This window comes from Pecten maximus, chromosome 10, assembly GCF_902652985.1.
Source record: "Pecten maximus chromosome 10, xPecMax1.1, whole genome shotgun sequence".
Taxonomy (NCBI): domain Eukaryota; kingdom Metazoa; phylum Mollusca; class Bivalvia; order Pectinida; family Pectinidae; genus Pecten; species Pecten maximus.
The window spans coordinates 28,209,602-28,223,453 of NC_047024.1; the positions used below are offsets into that span (position 1 = coordinate 28,209,602).

Genomic DNA, 13,852 nt, shown 5'->3' on the forward strand with positions numbered 1-13,852 from the left:
TGGGCAGACAGACAAAATAGGTTATTACTATGAAATCTGGGCAAACAGATAACCTGGGTTGTTACTATGAAATCTGGGCAAACAGATAAACCAGGCGATTACTATAGAGCAACACGTACAGATCTGAGGCTCCATATCCACAGTTTTTGTCAATTAAGACAACAGTCATAAAATCGCATTAAATGTGACAACTGTGTAACCATATTTTTTTAGGGAAAAACAAAGTAATAAGATGATTCATTAAAGTTCATTTCCCATCCATCATAATAAGTTTGATCAGAAGAAATTTAATTTGTAAACAAATGCCCAAAATACAACCGATGAAACAAAGGGAAAACTAATTTGAGTCCGGTTTACTCAAAAATAACTTAATAACTTGTAATGAGTATACCATAAAGCTGTTGTATTATGTGAAGAAATTTTATTTATAAGCTTGTGAATGACAACAGGTAGCTGATTTCAACTCAATGAATACACAAGTTCCTGCGCATGCCTGAACATTTAAAACACAGGGTTATGATGGGATGTTGTGGTAGTTAGTTTTTCCCTGTATAATCACTTGAAGAAGTTGAAAAATTTAGTAAAAGATATGTTGAGTGTAACAAAAAATAATGGCAGCAACACAGGGGCTTGGCACAAATTGCCACTATATAGTCTGTATATGTGTATTAATGGTTGGGAGTCTGTACCAAGTCCCTGTGGGTAATAACAAATTACATACAAGTTACCTGTAAAATTGGGAGTGGGCTATATTTTAGATACTTACTTTGATAACTAAAGGTTATATTTGAGGGTGAAAAAGACTGCACAGTGCTTCCTTGAAAATCGCCATAAAATGTTTTTGGATGGAAAATATGTATCCATATGGAAACAAGAAACCTAATATTTTTGTTTTGTTTTTGGTTTTAAGTAAATGAACAACAGATGAAAGATGATTCTAATAATTAAGCTGTTGGGTTTAGTCATGGAGTAAACCATTATAACCAATAGTGCTACATACATGTACTGGTGCACTGTTATATGGAAGAGTGGAGCACTTATGTGCAAACATTATTAAGATATAGATTGCCGAGAAAAAGGGTGTGACAATTTCTGTCCTCTTAATTCTCAAACATCCATTGAGCACTTGTCGAAAAGGAAGCAACTTTATTTTGCACCATTTTTAATTTCTGAGTTAAGAAAATATTTGACAAGACACAGCTGGTCAAATGATACATGACGAGGTCACATGACAAAATCACATGACACGGTCACATGACAGTCATATGATACGTACAGGACAGCACTACATATATACCCTATATTATAGGAATGTTGTACTTATTTAAGTGTTAAATACACGGTACATCTAAGGTAGATATCTACTTATCTACATATCAGTCTTTGAAGAAACATATGTTTGGTCTACTGAAGTCAAGGAAAGTAATAGTCATGTACAATATACCTTATATCACACTATCCAGAGCTTTGTTACTGACGGATAACAGGAATGGAAAATTATAAAAAAAAAAAATCATATGAATCTATTCTTTTTACAATTAAAGCTCACAACAAGTGTGATTTCAGTTAGAAATCTTGACACCATACCACTGACATGTATTAAAGGTCTCAGTTCTGTCTGTGTTTTATATAATTACAATCATACATTTCCATAAAAAACTAAACTCATTTCATTTATACACATACATACATTAGGCTGTGTATTGTCACACGATCTCTTAGTGTCATTACATTAATATACATAATATTACCGTAAGATGACCTCAAAGAAGATGTATATTGTACATTTTACTTACATTGTATTTACATTATTTCACTTGTCATTCTAGCAGCATGGATTTGTACACATGATCTTAAAGACATCTACACACATTTCTTCCATAAACAATAACAACATGGCCTTCCGTGTGATGTCAAGTTGTTATAAATATTCTGTTTATGTACCAGTCTTATGGCTGTAGTCAACCTGACTATAAATTCTTGCAAAATTCAGTACCCCACAAGATTTTTGTGTGTGTACAAAACTTCTCCAGGACTAATAATGGATTCTTGATAACAACCATTTCATTATTTTTACAAATAATCTGTCAGGACAGCCACAACTTTGTGAGTAAAGTAGCTGTCAAGTCACAATTACATACATAATTTGTTTTAGTATAGAAAAACGAGCATATTCTAACTTAAACACATCACCGTAAAGAATCTGGTGGAATATTTTTAGACTGCTACTAATCAGAACTTTAGTTTGGTTTCCTTGTTTAAAATATGATCTTGTAGTAAGTCATTGGATCCAACAGAAAAAGTAAATTATTGGTCAGGCTTATTACAGGACACATCGAAACAGCATTTTCTGACCTCGGTTGTCCCTGCAGGCAGAACTAGTTAGCAAGTACTGTAAAAGTGGATATTTTCACGTGCGGAAATTTTCGCTTAGCAAGCTTCCAAAGTGTTCGCGGTGTGGATATTTTCGCGCCGTCAAGATATTTTTGCGCTAACTTGTATCTTTTATATTTAGTATTTTTATGTGTTAATATATTCGCGTGTGGACATTTTCGCGGAGATTTACTGATAGCGAAATAAGCGAAAATTTCCACACCGCGAATATTTCCACTTTTACAGTATTAAATTCTGTGCAACACCACCTTGTAAACATTCTACAGTAAGCAGGCAAACACTTTGATACCTTTTTGTAAATAAATAATAAATATTTATCATAACTTGTATGAATATTCACTGGGTATTTATTTTTGACCTATTAATATTCAAAGACCGTGAAAATATTAATTTCGAAACTAAAATCTCCGCAAATATGACTAACTATACCGTGACGAAACGTCTGTCTCTCTATAAGATTGTCTCCAATCACACTTATGTTGCATCAGATACTGAAAGAAGTCTAGCATTACACAAGTACATCAGAAATAAAAACAGCTCCTTCACTCGGATATTGTTGCCATTTAAATTGCTGATGTTGTTTCAGAAACTGAAGAAATTCTAGCATCTTACTAAAGTACATCTGAAACAGAGGCCATTTTGATGTAGTACAGGTTTTATGTCAGCCCATTTTCTGTACACACAGACTGGTCTTTTTATTGTCTAACATTTAAAGACCTTATACAGAGGAAATGACATCATAAGAAGCTACAGAATGTGGGATTGAAGTCAAAAAAAAAAAGAAGAAAAAAAAGAAAAGAATCTAGCCCTTATTTTTTTCTTTTTATATGTTAAATTTTCACTCCATTACTCCAATATTTTTTAAATGGGATGGCAAAACTGAACACTATCAAAGAAAGAAACTACAGGGATTTTCTAGAAATGACTAGACAATTTAGTGGAGTGATTTTTTGTTGTTCTGGTGTTGTTTTTAATAATATTTTATTTTTGTTTTGTTTTTGACTTGGTTTTTTCCAGTAAAATCTTTCTTGCTGAGATAAAAGTTTTTCCAACACCTTAAATTTATGCTATATTATTATACGATATATTATTATACGATATATTTTAAAGCAATATAAAGTTAAAGCATGACCAACATTATGGATTTTTCATATCTTTAAAAAACAACATATTTTTCATTTTTTTCCAACAGCTATCAAACATTTTATGCTAAAGTGTCCATAACATAGTATCAAATTGAATGATGATACAAATTTCTCAAAACCATCTTCCTCCAAATCTATCCTATGTGAAGCCTTGTTCTCTAGGAACTTCTAGATGTATTTCACGATAGCACTGCAGAATGGTATTCTATTTCAGCAGAATCTTGTGATTTCTCTTTCTCTGGATCAGAAAACAAGTTTTCAAATTGTGGGAGACTGAATTTTCTATTGTTCTGCTTTAAGCTGCATATATGAATAGACTGTCCTCATGTTGTATCCCTTCCACCAGTGGCTCCAGACACCCTGTAGTCTACGTTCTGAACATGGAGTTTTTATTTTCCACCAATTGTACTGGTAATACGTGTATATTTCACAAACTTCATCACAAGCCCCATGATGAAGAACCACAAGTTCCGTGCGATTTGTGATCGTGCAATCAGTACACGCCACAGAGCTACTAGAAGGATGGTGTTGAAAGTGTATCGGATGTTTCTCAGCCTGAAAAACAATACAAACTCTAGATTAGTCTATACAGAAGAGGTCAGCTATGTAATATGTACATGTATACATAAATTTTGGACAAAAAAAAGACTAAGTTAAGTACATGATTATGTATATTTATATTGCTAGGTTACAAACACATTATGAAATTAAAATTTGGTTTCCTTCAAATTTTAAATATCCCAGTTTTGTTTGTTTTTGTTTGTTTTTTGTTTAACGTCCTATTAACAGCCAGGGTCATTTAAGGACGTGCCAGGTTTTGGAGGTGGAGGAAAGCCGGAGTACCCGGAGAAAAACCACCGGCCTACGGTCAGTACCTGGCAACTGCCCCACGTAGGTTTCGAACTCGCAACCCAGGGGTGGAGGGCTAGTGTTAAAGTGTCGGGACACCTTAACCACTCGGCCACTGCGGCCCCTCAAAAATATCCCAGTATTCATATTGCTGGGTTACAAACACATCATAAAATTAAAATTTGGTTTCCTTCAAGTTTTCAATATCCCAGGTATCAGTTTTCCATTAAAATCTTACTTAAAATATTTAAATCATATTCCTGAAACACAGACCTTATAAGTCTATTTTCTATATTTTTGAGGTTGTCATGGCAACAGATATAACACAAGTCATGCTGTTCGTTCCGTTATCGGGTTCGTACCAGTTGTACCAGTACAGATCTTCTATACTCGTAATGAAATGTAGCGTACCAGTAGAACCGAAACGGTTCAAATTGTTCGTTTCCTGAGACATACCACTTGGATCCAAGATGGCGGAGCTGTGATGCTTCATCATACTAATGTTGTTAAAATGAGACAAGGAATCTTCATTTGCGATGAAATTGTATAAATTATACGAATTGATAGTTAACGGAATTCTCAGGTACTGATTTTACATCCATTACATTGTAAAAAGCAAAATAGTCGCTTTTTATGTTTGAAGCGATAATTTTTTCAGGCGACGGCCATCTTGTAAACTCACCGAACCTATTCAGTACAACTGGTACAAACCAAATACACAGTAGGTGTTTAGTGCTGGCATTTAATTGGAACCAACATAAGTGTTTGTGGCTAGCCTGGTTGGACCTTAGTTGTCGCGACCTTGTCTTTCTCGTTAAGACTTACTTTCTGAGGTGAGCTCTGGCTGCTGGTAGCCCGGACAGGTCTTCGTTGAGGAGAAACTTCTTTGTTCCCATACAGTAGTTCTCAAGATATGTTGGCCAGTGCATCCCTCGCGGGTCAAAATAGAATCTCTGAAAAGTGTAACATCTCGATTGTAACAATAACCACCCATGCAATATTTTACATATGCCACTAGTGTAATATACCCTGGACCGTCTTTTATTGGCTGAATCAGTCAGAAATTTATTGTGACGTCATAATATAGACACTGATGTTGTAAAATGAATTGGAAATGACACAACAAAATGGCTGCCTCCATTTGATTTTTCCCCCACCACAGTCTAACTTTAAAACCTGTGAAATATTTTTAGTTATGTGATATTTGATATTTGATATTTTGAATTTGTTTTCATTCCGATAAGATATTATGAAACTTGTATCAAAAGTTTAAATTTTTGCTGGTCTTGCAAAAAGACTAATTTCATAAAATCTCATATAAAATAAAAACTCATTGAATAAACTGCAACTTCTGAACCCCAATCCTTCTAACAGCTGATCACCTCTTGATACTGATGGAAATGGTGATGTAAATGCAGAAACAATCCTTCTTTATAAATGTAATAACAAACTTCCTAATATTGATCCGTCTAAATTCGGAATACCAAACCACTTTTGTGTCCAGAGCGGTAAAATATACCCTAAATTACTTCTGTAAGCCTGCTTTACCTGAGTGTGCTCAGCCAACCAATCGTGAAATAAACACCAGTGGCAATTGTTGTCGTATGTTTTGTCTTTGAACATACACATGTAGTAGGTAAATGAAACCATGCAAATCACCATGCACCATCGAATTAACGGTATGGTCTGTTTACCATAAGAAAACAAGAAGAGCTAGAAAGCCAGAGTTTCGCATTTTACTTGCATGAGGCCCTAAACAGGTTATTTTTGCAGCAGACAAATTCGCATACGACAAGAGGCTAATAGTAGTTCAGAATTCATCTCAAAATGTGTTATCGATGTCCTGAATAAGGTCGGTAAGAATTATAAATGTATGAAATTATGAACTTACAATGTATTTTTATTTGTTAAACTGTTCTTTAGTTTCCAATAAAATAAATACCCCGTATTGTGCCCTGCATTCTATGTAATCATTAAACTTCGATATCATTATAAATATAATCATAAAGATTATAAAGATACAAAATGCCATCTGATCAATAAATATCCCCAAAGCCTATTGTATCTCAATTGACCATAATGGATCACTTCTCCGAACCGAACCCTCTCTTAACCGACCAAATATTTGTATACCGTGAATGATTGGTTTAGAGAAGTTTCACTGAATAAATATATATTGTACAAACCTTCATGTCTTCTGGCGACATCTGACTTTTGAGCATGTCCAGATTATTGTATGTCCACTCCCAGGAATGTGTGATGAAAAAGGTAAGGGAGTCCATGGCTCTATGGAGCTTGTTGTAGATCTTCACCATCCTGAAAACAGTGAGGAAATTGAGAGTATATTTAAGTAGTAAGAAAAGAGTTATCATATTAAAGAAACAAATTCATTAAATTGTGAAGGAAAAAAGAAAGCGATTGATTTGTCAGGAAATAGTTTATATTAGATTTAAAGACAAGAAGAATTCCACAGAAGTGGATGTGTCACCTGCACAGAAAGTTGGGCGATTACAAGAGTTATTATTGCATGGAAACAGATTTACTATTTATAGTAATACAAATTTTCTATCTTCAGTAACAGTGACCTTGACCTTTTGAGTTCAATCGACCCAAGGTAACTTTAGTTATTGCATGGAAACAAATTTTCTATTTCTAGTAACAGTGACCTTGTTCTTTAACCTTCGGACCTGAAAAGCAATCCCAAGCAGGCACTTGGGATAATGAAGATCTGTATGAAGTTTGAATTTGATCAGCCCAAGGGAACTTGAGTTATCGCACGGGCACTTATGCGGACGATGCCGACATAGCTACCTATATATATGTCGCCTGCTTTTTGCACTACTATCAACAGTACTATTATCAACAGTACTATTAATAGCATTAAAGGATATGATTATCAATAAGCTGAATTAAAATATTCACACACAAAAATTACTCAGAAATCTATGAAATAGTCACTATATTATAGACTGAATGAAGCAAGGGAAGCCTTGCCACATCATCTACAACCTTCAACCACAAAATCAATTTCAATCAACAAATTCATCAAATTTCCAGATTTCATTCTTTAATGTAGGTATAGAGATTCTCTAAAGCCCATTATATTTTAAGAAAACTATTGTAATAGATTGTTAAATATTACAAACCTTGGCCTCTTTCCCATGAGGCAGTACCCCATATCAGCGAAGTATGCAGGTATCATATGGCTGACGAACACCCAGTAGTCATGGATCATACTGAAAAATAGAAAAGTCAAATTTGTTTTGCATAGTGTCAATAATTTTCCTTATTTCTGTTTTATAGTTTTATCCCTGATCCTATCTGTTTCAAGTTTAAATACAATAATTATACTCTATCTTTGAATCTTTTACTTGTTTATAATGTAATTATCTCCCATTTACCAAAGCATTACTTCCCAATGACAACAGTATGCTGCTTATGTGATCTGAGATACACTTCTCACTGCCAACAGTAGGCTGTTTATATGATCTGAGATATATACTTCTCACTGCCAACAGTAGGCTGTTTATGTGATTGGAGATATATACTTCTCACTGCCAACAGTAGGCTGTTTATGTGATCTGAGATATATATATCTACATACCTATTCATTGTTACCCTAATCTTCGGTCTTCTGAAGCAGGAATCTAGTGGGACTTTTTTCCAGAAATTCATCACAACGCCCTCTGTCAAGAAATATTATACACACTGTATATAACTAAACAACCTTAACCAACATACCAAAGTATTAACAACTTTCCATTTATAATAAAACATGGCTGAATAGATTAAAGTAAGTATTGGTTTATACACGACAAGTAGATACATATATGTATATACACGCAGTGTAGATAAATACATCAAATTTCTTTCCTTCAACATTCAGAGTGGATTTCCTTGTTGTATATAGAATAACAAGTAATTATAGTAAATGTAAACCAGTATATTTGTTGTATGATGTCTGCAGTGAACTTTTAAAACAATGAGTCCAAATCATAACAGAACAAAAACATCGCATTCAATTATTTTCAGGCAAAATTCTGTGTAATGATCACTTTACATGATTAAGCAGTAATATTTGTTTACATAGAGTAGATCTAAGGTTTGTTGTCAGTTAAAGCAGAGGTGACCTTCACTAGATCAATTTGTAAAGTAAGTTAGCAATATATTATTTGGCAAAACTTGACAGGCAAGGTAAATAAAACTATAAAATATGTTATTGAAACTGTGATTATTGCATTATGTTTTAACTTTGGATAACTTCTGGATAAAGAGAGAAGATAAATGACAGTGATTTTGGTTTAGTTTATTTTGTTTAACATCCTATTGACAGCCAGGGTCATTTTTTAAGGACGTGCAAGGTTTGGAGGTGGAGGAAAGCTGCAGTACCCGCAGCCCGAATGACGGTGAGGTAATGAAAGCAAGATAAAATTGTAAGGAAACTGATGGGTAATGTTGAGATGTGAGATGGATGGTAAGATGGAGAGGAGGCAAGATGGAGCATTCTAATCTACTAGAGTTGCTTCCCTTTGATGGGGGGGGGGGGGGGGGGGGGGGCTGCGAATTAAGTGGATGGGGAAAAGGTAAAAAAATTGGAAATTAATCGAATTTCCCATGTGTTCAGAACTAGTCTTGTTATATACTATATCATAATAGAAATACACACCCATCTCCCCCCAGGTGAAGGGATTGGTACCGCCTGTCGTACAATGATAGATGAGGGTAGAACTCGGCTTGGCGACTGATGTATACCATGCCACCGCAATCATCATGTTGACAGGTAGGTCTACAGGCACAATGTCGGCCACACAGCGAAAGTCACCCTTCACGGAGCGCAGGATACCTTTGCCTGCCTGCATTAATAAAATGTATGTACAGATTATGTAATGTACTCTATATTTAGCAAATATTTCCAATATTGTCAAGATCTAGCCAAGGGAAACATTACAATACTTTTATAGAATGCTTTTAATTTTTTTTATTGCATAATAATGAGCCGGAGACATTTTTCTAGGCGCCATTTTTTACCTCCCTCAGACTGCCATGGTTTGGTAATGAGGTCAGTTTCTTAAGAAACAAATGACCTGTCACAAGTAAGACAAATATAATTCTTCTGCTCTCACCATAATTAAGTGAGGTCATTACAAACTGTAGCAATACAATGTAATTTAGTTTTGAAGTTTTAAGTAGATGCACATTATTTAAGGATTAACATCAATTATTTTTTCTGTTATACAGTCATAACTGAAAAAACTGGAGTGTACTCTAAATAAACAGCGAAGCGGTTTATGAAGAGAGTACACTCCAGTTTTTTATGTTATGACTGTATAACAGAAAAAATAATTAATGTTAATTCTTATAATTTAATTTTCGTCTTATACACACCAAGATATTTCACTTTCTTTGGCGAAGTCTTTTCTGTGATAAATCATTACGCAATGTCATCAGCCAATCAAAAATGACGTTACATTTCGCAACGTCAAAAATTTTGTTATGGAGGTACATGTATAACAAAATTATTTCAGCCAATGAAAATGCGTGTTTCATACAAAATTAAATTATTTAGTGCAGCATATAAATGAAGCAAAATGAATCATCAGCATTAAGTTAATATTGTTGATAATTAATGTGTAATGTAAGATAAAATTATACATGTATAATTCCTTTTGTTATTAGGATAACTATGTAATATTGGATACTTTTGGTTATAGATTTCCATAGAAAAAACTGTTCAAATTTCAAAGTGTTCACCAGAAAATTCTGTTTTTTTTTTTTACTTACAGCAATGTACAAGCCACTGGGCCCATTGTAGTTATCTATCCATCCCTGAAATCAGTAAGTAGATTTATCAATTGTACTGTAAATGGAGTAATGGACAGTTGAAGCGCGCATGATATAGTAAAATTGTAGTCAAAAAGTTACATTGTAGTATCACATAGTTACAAGTTAGTGTCAAATAGTTACAATGTAGATTGGAGAGTCAAACAGTTTCATTGTAGTATCACATAGTTACAATGTAGATATTGTTGAGTCAAAAAGTTACATTGTAGTATCACATAGTTACAAGGTAGTGTCAAATAGTTACAATGTAGATTGGAAAGTCAAAAAGTTCAATTGTAGTATCAAATGTAGATTGTAGTCAAAAAGTTACATTGTACAATGATGTAGTATCAAATAGTTACAATGTAGATTGGAGAGTCAAAAAGTTACTAGCATCGCATAGTTACAAGGTAGTGTCAAAATTGTTACAATATAGTATAAAATAGTTATATATTAAAAATTAGCAATGTGTGTAATAAATTGCCTGTTTTCATTGCCATAATATGCATTTATAATGATTCCACTGTCTGAAAAAAGACAGGATTTAAAACCAAAGAAAAAAAAATTAAATTATTCCTCCTTATCAATTAACCATTTTCTTCCTTGAATTTCATTGAAAATAGAAAGAAAATGAAAATAGATGTGTATATAGTAAATGGACTGTCGTTGGGCCGAGACATTACCGGGTAGGGTTCTTTCCATGCCGCGCCCACTATAGAGGGACGTACAATGGCTAGGGGTAAGTCTGAGCCTTCCTTTACTAACAGGTGCTCTCCCAGCTGTTTTGTGTAGGTATATGTGTTGGGTTTGTTGCCGATCAACTTGGGTGTGATCTTTTCTATCATATCATCATCCATCCAGCTGAATAAAATGAACAGTAAATAGGCCTATCAATCAAATGTTAACATCAAACAGCCATATATCTACAAGATTTAGTAATGAATACATTAGTCTAATAATTAGGTTGATTTGTCAGACAGTCACAGGAATTATCTCGTAAAATGACAGGTCTGACTGCATAATAAAAAGTACTACAAAGATAGGTAATTTTTGGGGATCCCAATTTTTATTTTGGGGGTGAACTGTTTGTTTACTGGGTTTATCAACCCTCAATAGCAAAGGTCATTTTGCTTGTATACTGGGTTTATCAACCCTCAACCGCGAAGATCATTATGTTTGAGCCAAGATCATTATGTGGCAATGCAGAGTCTTGTGCATGTAAGTACATAGCTGAAGCTGATGGCTACCTGACTGAAGGAAATGGGGAGACCCATCACATGCTATTCAAAGCACCTTTAGTTATTGCATTGGGGTAAAGGTTAACTGACTTTCCTAGGGACACACCAATGACAGCGTAGGATGGTTATATTCTGATTCTCTATACCCTTAACAATATATCATCACCCATATATATGACAATTTTATAATGTACCAGGGCTCTGTCTAATGTATTAGAATACCTCTTATTACCTTCTAGCTAAAGTATTAAAATATGTTAACTATACAAAATTTAAGTTACAGACATATACCTTTCTTATCTACCTGCTTGATCATGGTAGCTAGAGGCCTAGTGTTATTATAAAATGACATGCTCTATTGCTGAGAGCTTCCTGTAAAAACTTACAATAAGGCCTTCATTTTCCCCCAAATGTCACCATTAAAGTGCAATAAGGGAAACTTCCTTAGATTAGATTTAAATAACATGAACCACTCAGGTATTGCAAATACTTTAGATCTGAGAATCTTACAGTCGTAAGATTACACATATATACATGTTCATGGAAACTTGTATAGCTTAAACTTTGTTTATTGGATGTATCACCATGTCACCATATAACAACTTGAGTCATTTATATGCAGGGTCTCCTTTGAATAGCCGGCAACTACCCAGGTACTTCAGAAAACAACATATACAAATATACAAGGCACCTTTAATTCTCAACGTCAAGAGCTATTGTAAAGTGTACGTCTTCCTAAAGGACATGGCCATAACAGTACGCTAAGATCTCATAGAGCTATTGTAAAGTGTACGTCTTCCTAAAGGACATGGCCATAACAGTACGCACTGATCTCATAATCAGCTTCCTGAGAAGAGAAATCTGCCTGATGCATTTTTATAGGAATTGAAATTTACTTGTCAGATCTTCACTAAAGGAAATTCCTTGTCTAGATCAGATGTTCTACGGACTGACCTATAACAGCCACTGTCATGTCATTAGCTTGATATTTTATCCTATACATAAAGATTTTAAAATTATCATCTTTCTTTTTGTTCTTCTGTATTTACCTGTAAACATGATCACTACAGTTAAAACTCCTGTTAATTTACCATACAACTATACATGTATGTGAGGCAAGGTTTAAAGATATCAGGTCATTTTTTTCTGTACAACCTTGAAGTTTTGACCTTCATTGATGGGATCATTTCAATATTTCATGATAAGATAACAGATATGATTCCTTTAATCTAAGAGAATTTTTTTTCTCTTTATCTCTTGACAAAATTGTTTACTATGTCATGTACATGACGTACCAATTAAATACCCAATTAATCGCTCTGTTGACCGAGTCATGATGAAATACAGTGGAACTTCGTTAACTCGAACTCGGATAACTCGAATACCCCGCTTAACTCGAAGTACCTAGCCGGTCCCGGCCGAATTCTCTCTTTATCTTAGTAAAAAAAACTCGGATAATTCGAATTCGGATAACTCGAAAAACTCGGATAATACGAAGTAAAAATTTGGTCCCAACAATAAAAATCCTACTTGAAATGTTCGAATAACTCGAAGTATAATTTTCGTCGATCGGTGGCAAACGCCGACATTTTTTTAAGAGCTAAGTTCCGTTTGTAATACTGAACATATCGGCACTATTAACCTACATGCTATTATAAGTGTTTCATAAATTCATAAAAGAAATTGTCGGTTGAATCTTATAACAACAAGTCTTGGTGATAAAAAGTACTGCTTTACTTACATCAGGTAATTTTCCAAGGCGGTCGCCGATATCAGTACACACGATAGTCAACAACTCATCTACCCGTTCGCTCAAGCGGAACTAATCTCTGACACACCGGTAGATCTACCCGGCTGATGTTTTTTACAGGTGTAGAAATGACACAGTCACCGGCGCCTATTAAATCTTTAAACTGCTGAAACAATAGCGTAATTACTGCCGAGGTGTTCAGAGTACAACTGTAACGGTCAGTGCTGTCTATTAAATCGGATAAAACGCCAACTTAGTTACAGTAACATTTTATACGCACATGCGCAGCCCAACTTCCGGTGCTAATACACATGGAAATGGCGTGGTTATGAATAAAAAGTAAGTAGGCCGATCAAACAGTATTTTATATATGTCCAATAAAAGGTAATGGTTCTGTTACGTTTTGTATGCAATCTGTGTTAAACTTAAACGGTTATTTGTTTTGACATTAATAACTTGTTATTTTGTCGAATTCCGTTTTATCGTTTACCTTTTGCAAACATGACTTGCACATCAGATCGTTATTGAAGTGATTAAGTGAAAGAAACTTTATCGTGACTGTATATCGGCAAAACTACACCAAATTACAAGTGACATAACGAAACATTACATATATATTTACATGTATTGACCCGTCTTTACACTTAACTGATGAA

General features: G+C 34.3%; 1 protein-coding gene across 2 annotated transcripts in view; it reads right to left on the reverse strand.

Annotated features, from left to right (window-relative positions):
• Nucleotides 1–836: 836 nt before the first annotated feature.
• Nucleotides 837–13,852, reverse strand: part of LOC117336300 (fatty acyl-CoA reductase 1-like) — a 29,547-nt gene continuing 16,531 nt past the window's right edge. For both annotated transcript variants that reach the window (XM_033896789.1, XM_033896788.1), the window contains 8 exons: nt 10,892–11,069; nt 10,170–10,214; nt 9,055–9,241; nt 7,993–8,074; nt 7,535–7,624; nt 6,575–6,704; nt 5,214–5,341; nt 837–4,094 (listed from right to left, as the gene is read on the reverse strand). In XM_033896789.1, the coding sequence (XP_033752680.1) occupies nt 3,929–4,094; nt 5,214–5,341; nt 6,575–6,704; nt 7,535–7,624; nt 7,993–8,074; nt 9,055–9,241; nt 10,170–10,214; nt 10,892–11,069 (1,006 nt within the window). In that variant the 3' untranslated portion in view covers nt 837–3,928. The remainder of the gene's footprint in view (nt 4,095–5,213; nt 5,342–6,574; nt 6,705–7,534; nt 7,625–7,992; nt 8,075–9,054; nt 9,242–10,169; nt 10,215–10,891; nt 11,070–13,852) is intronic.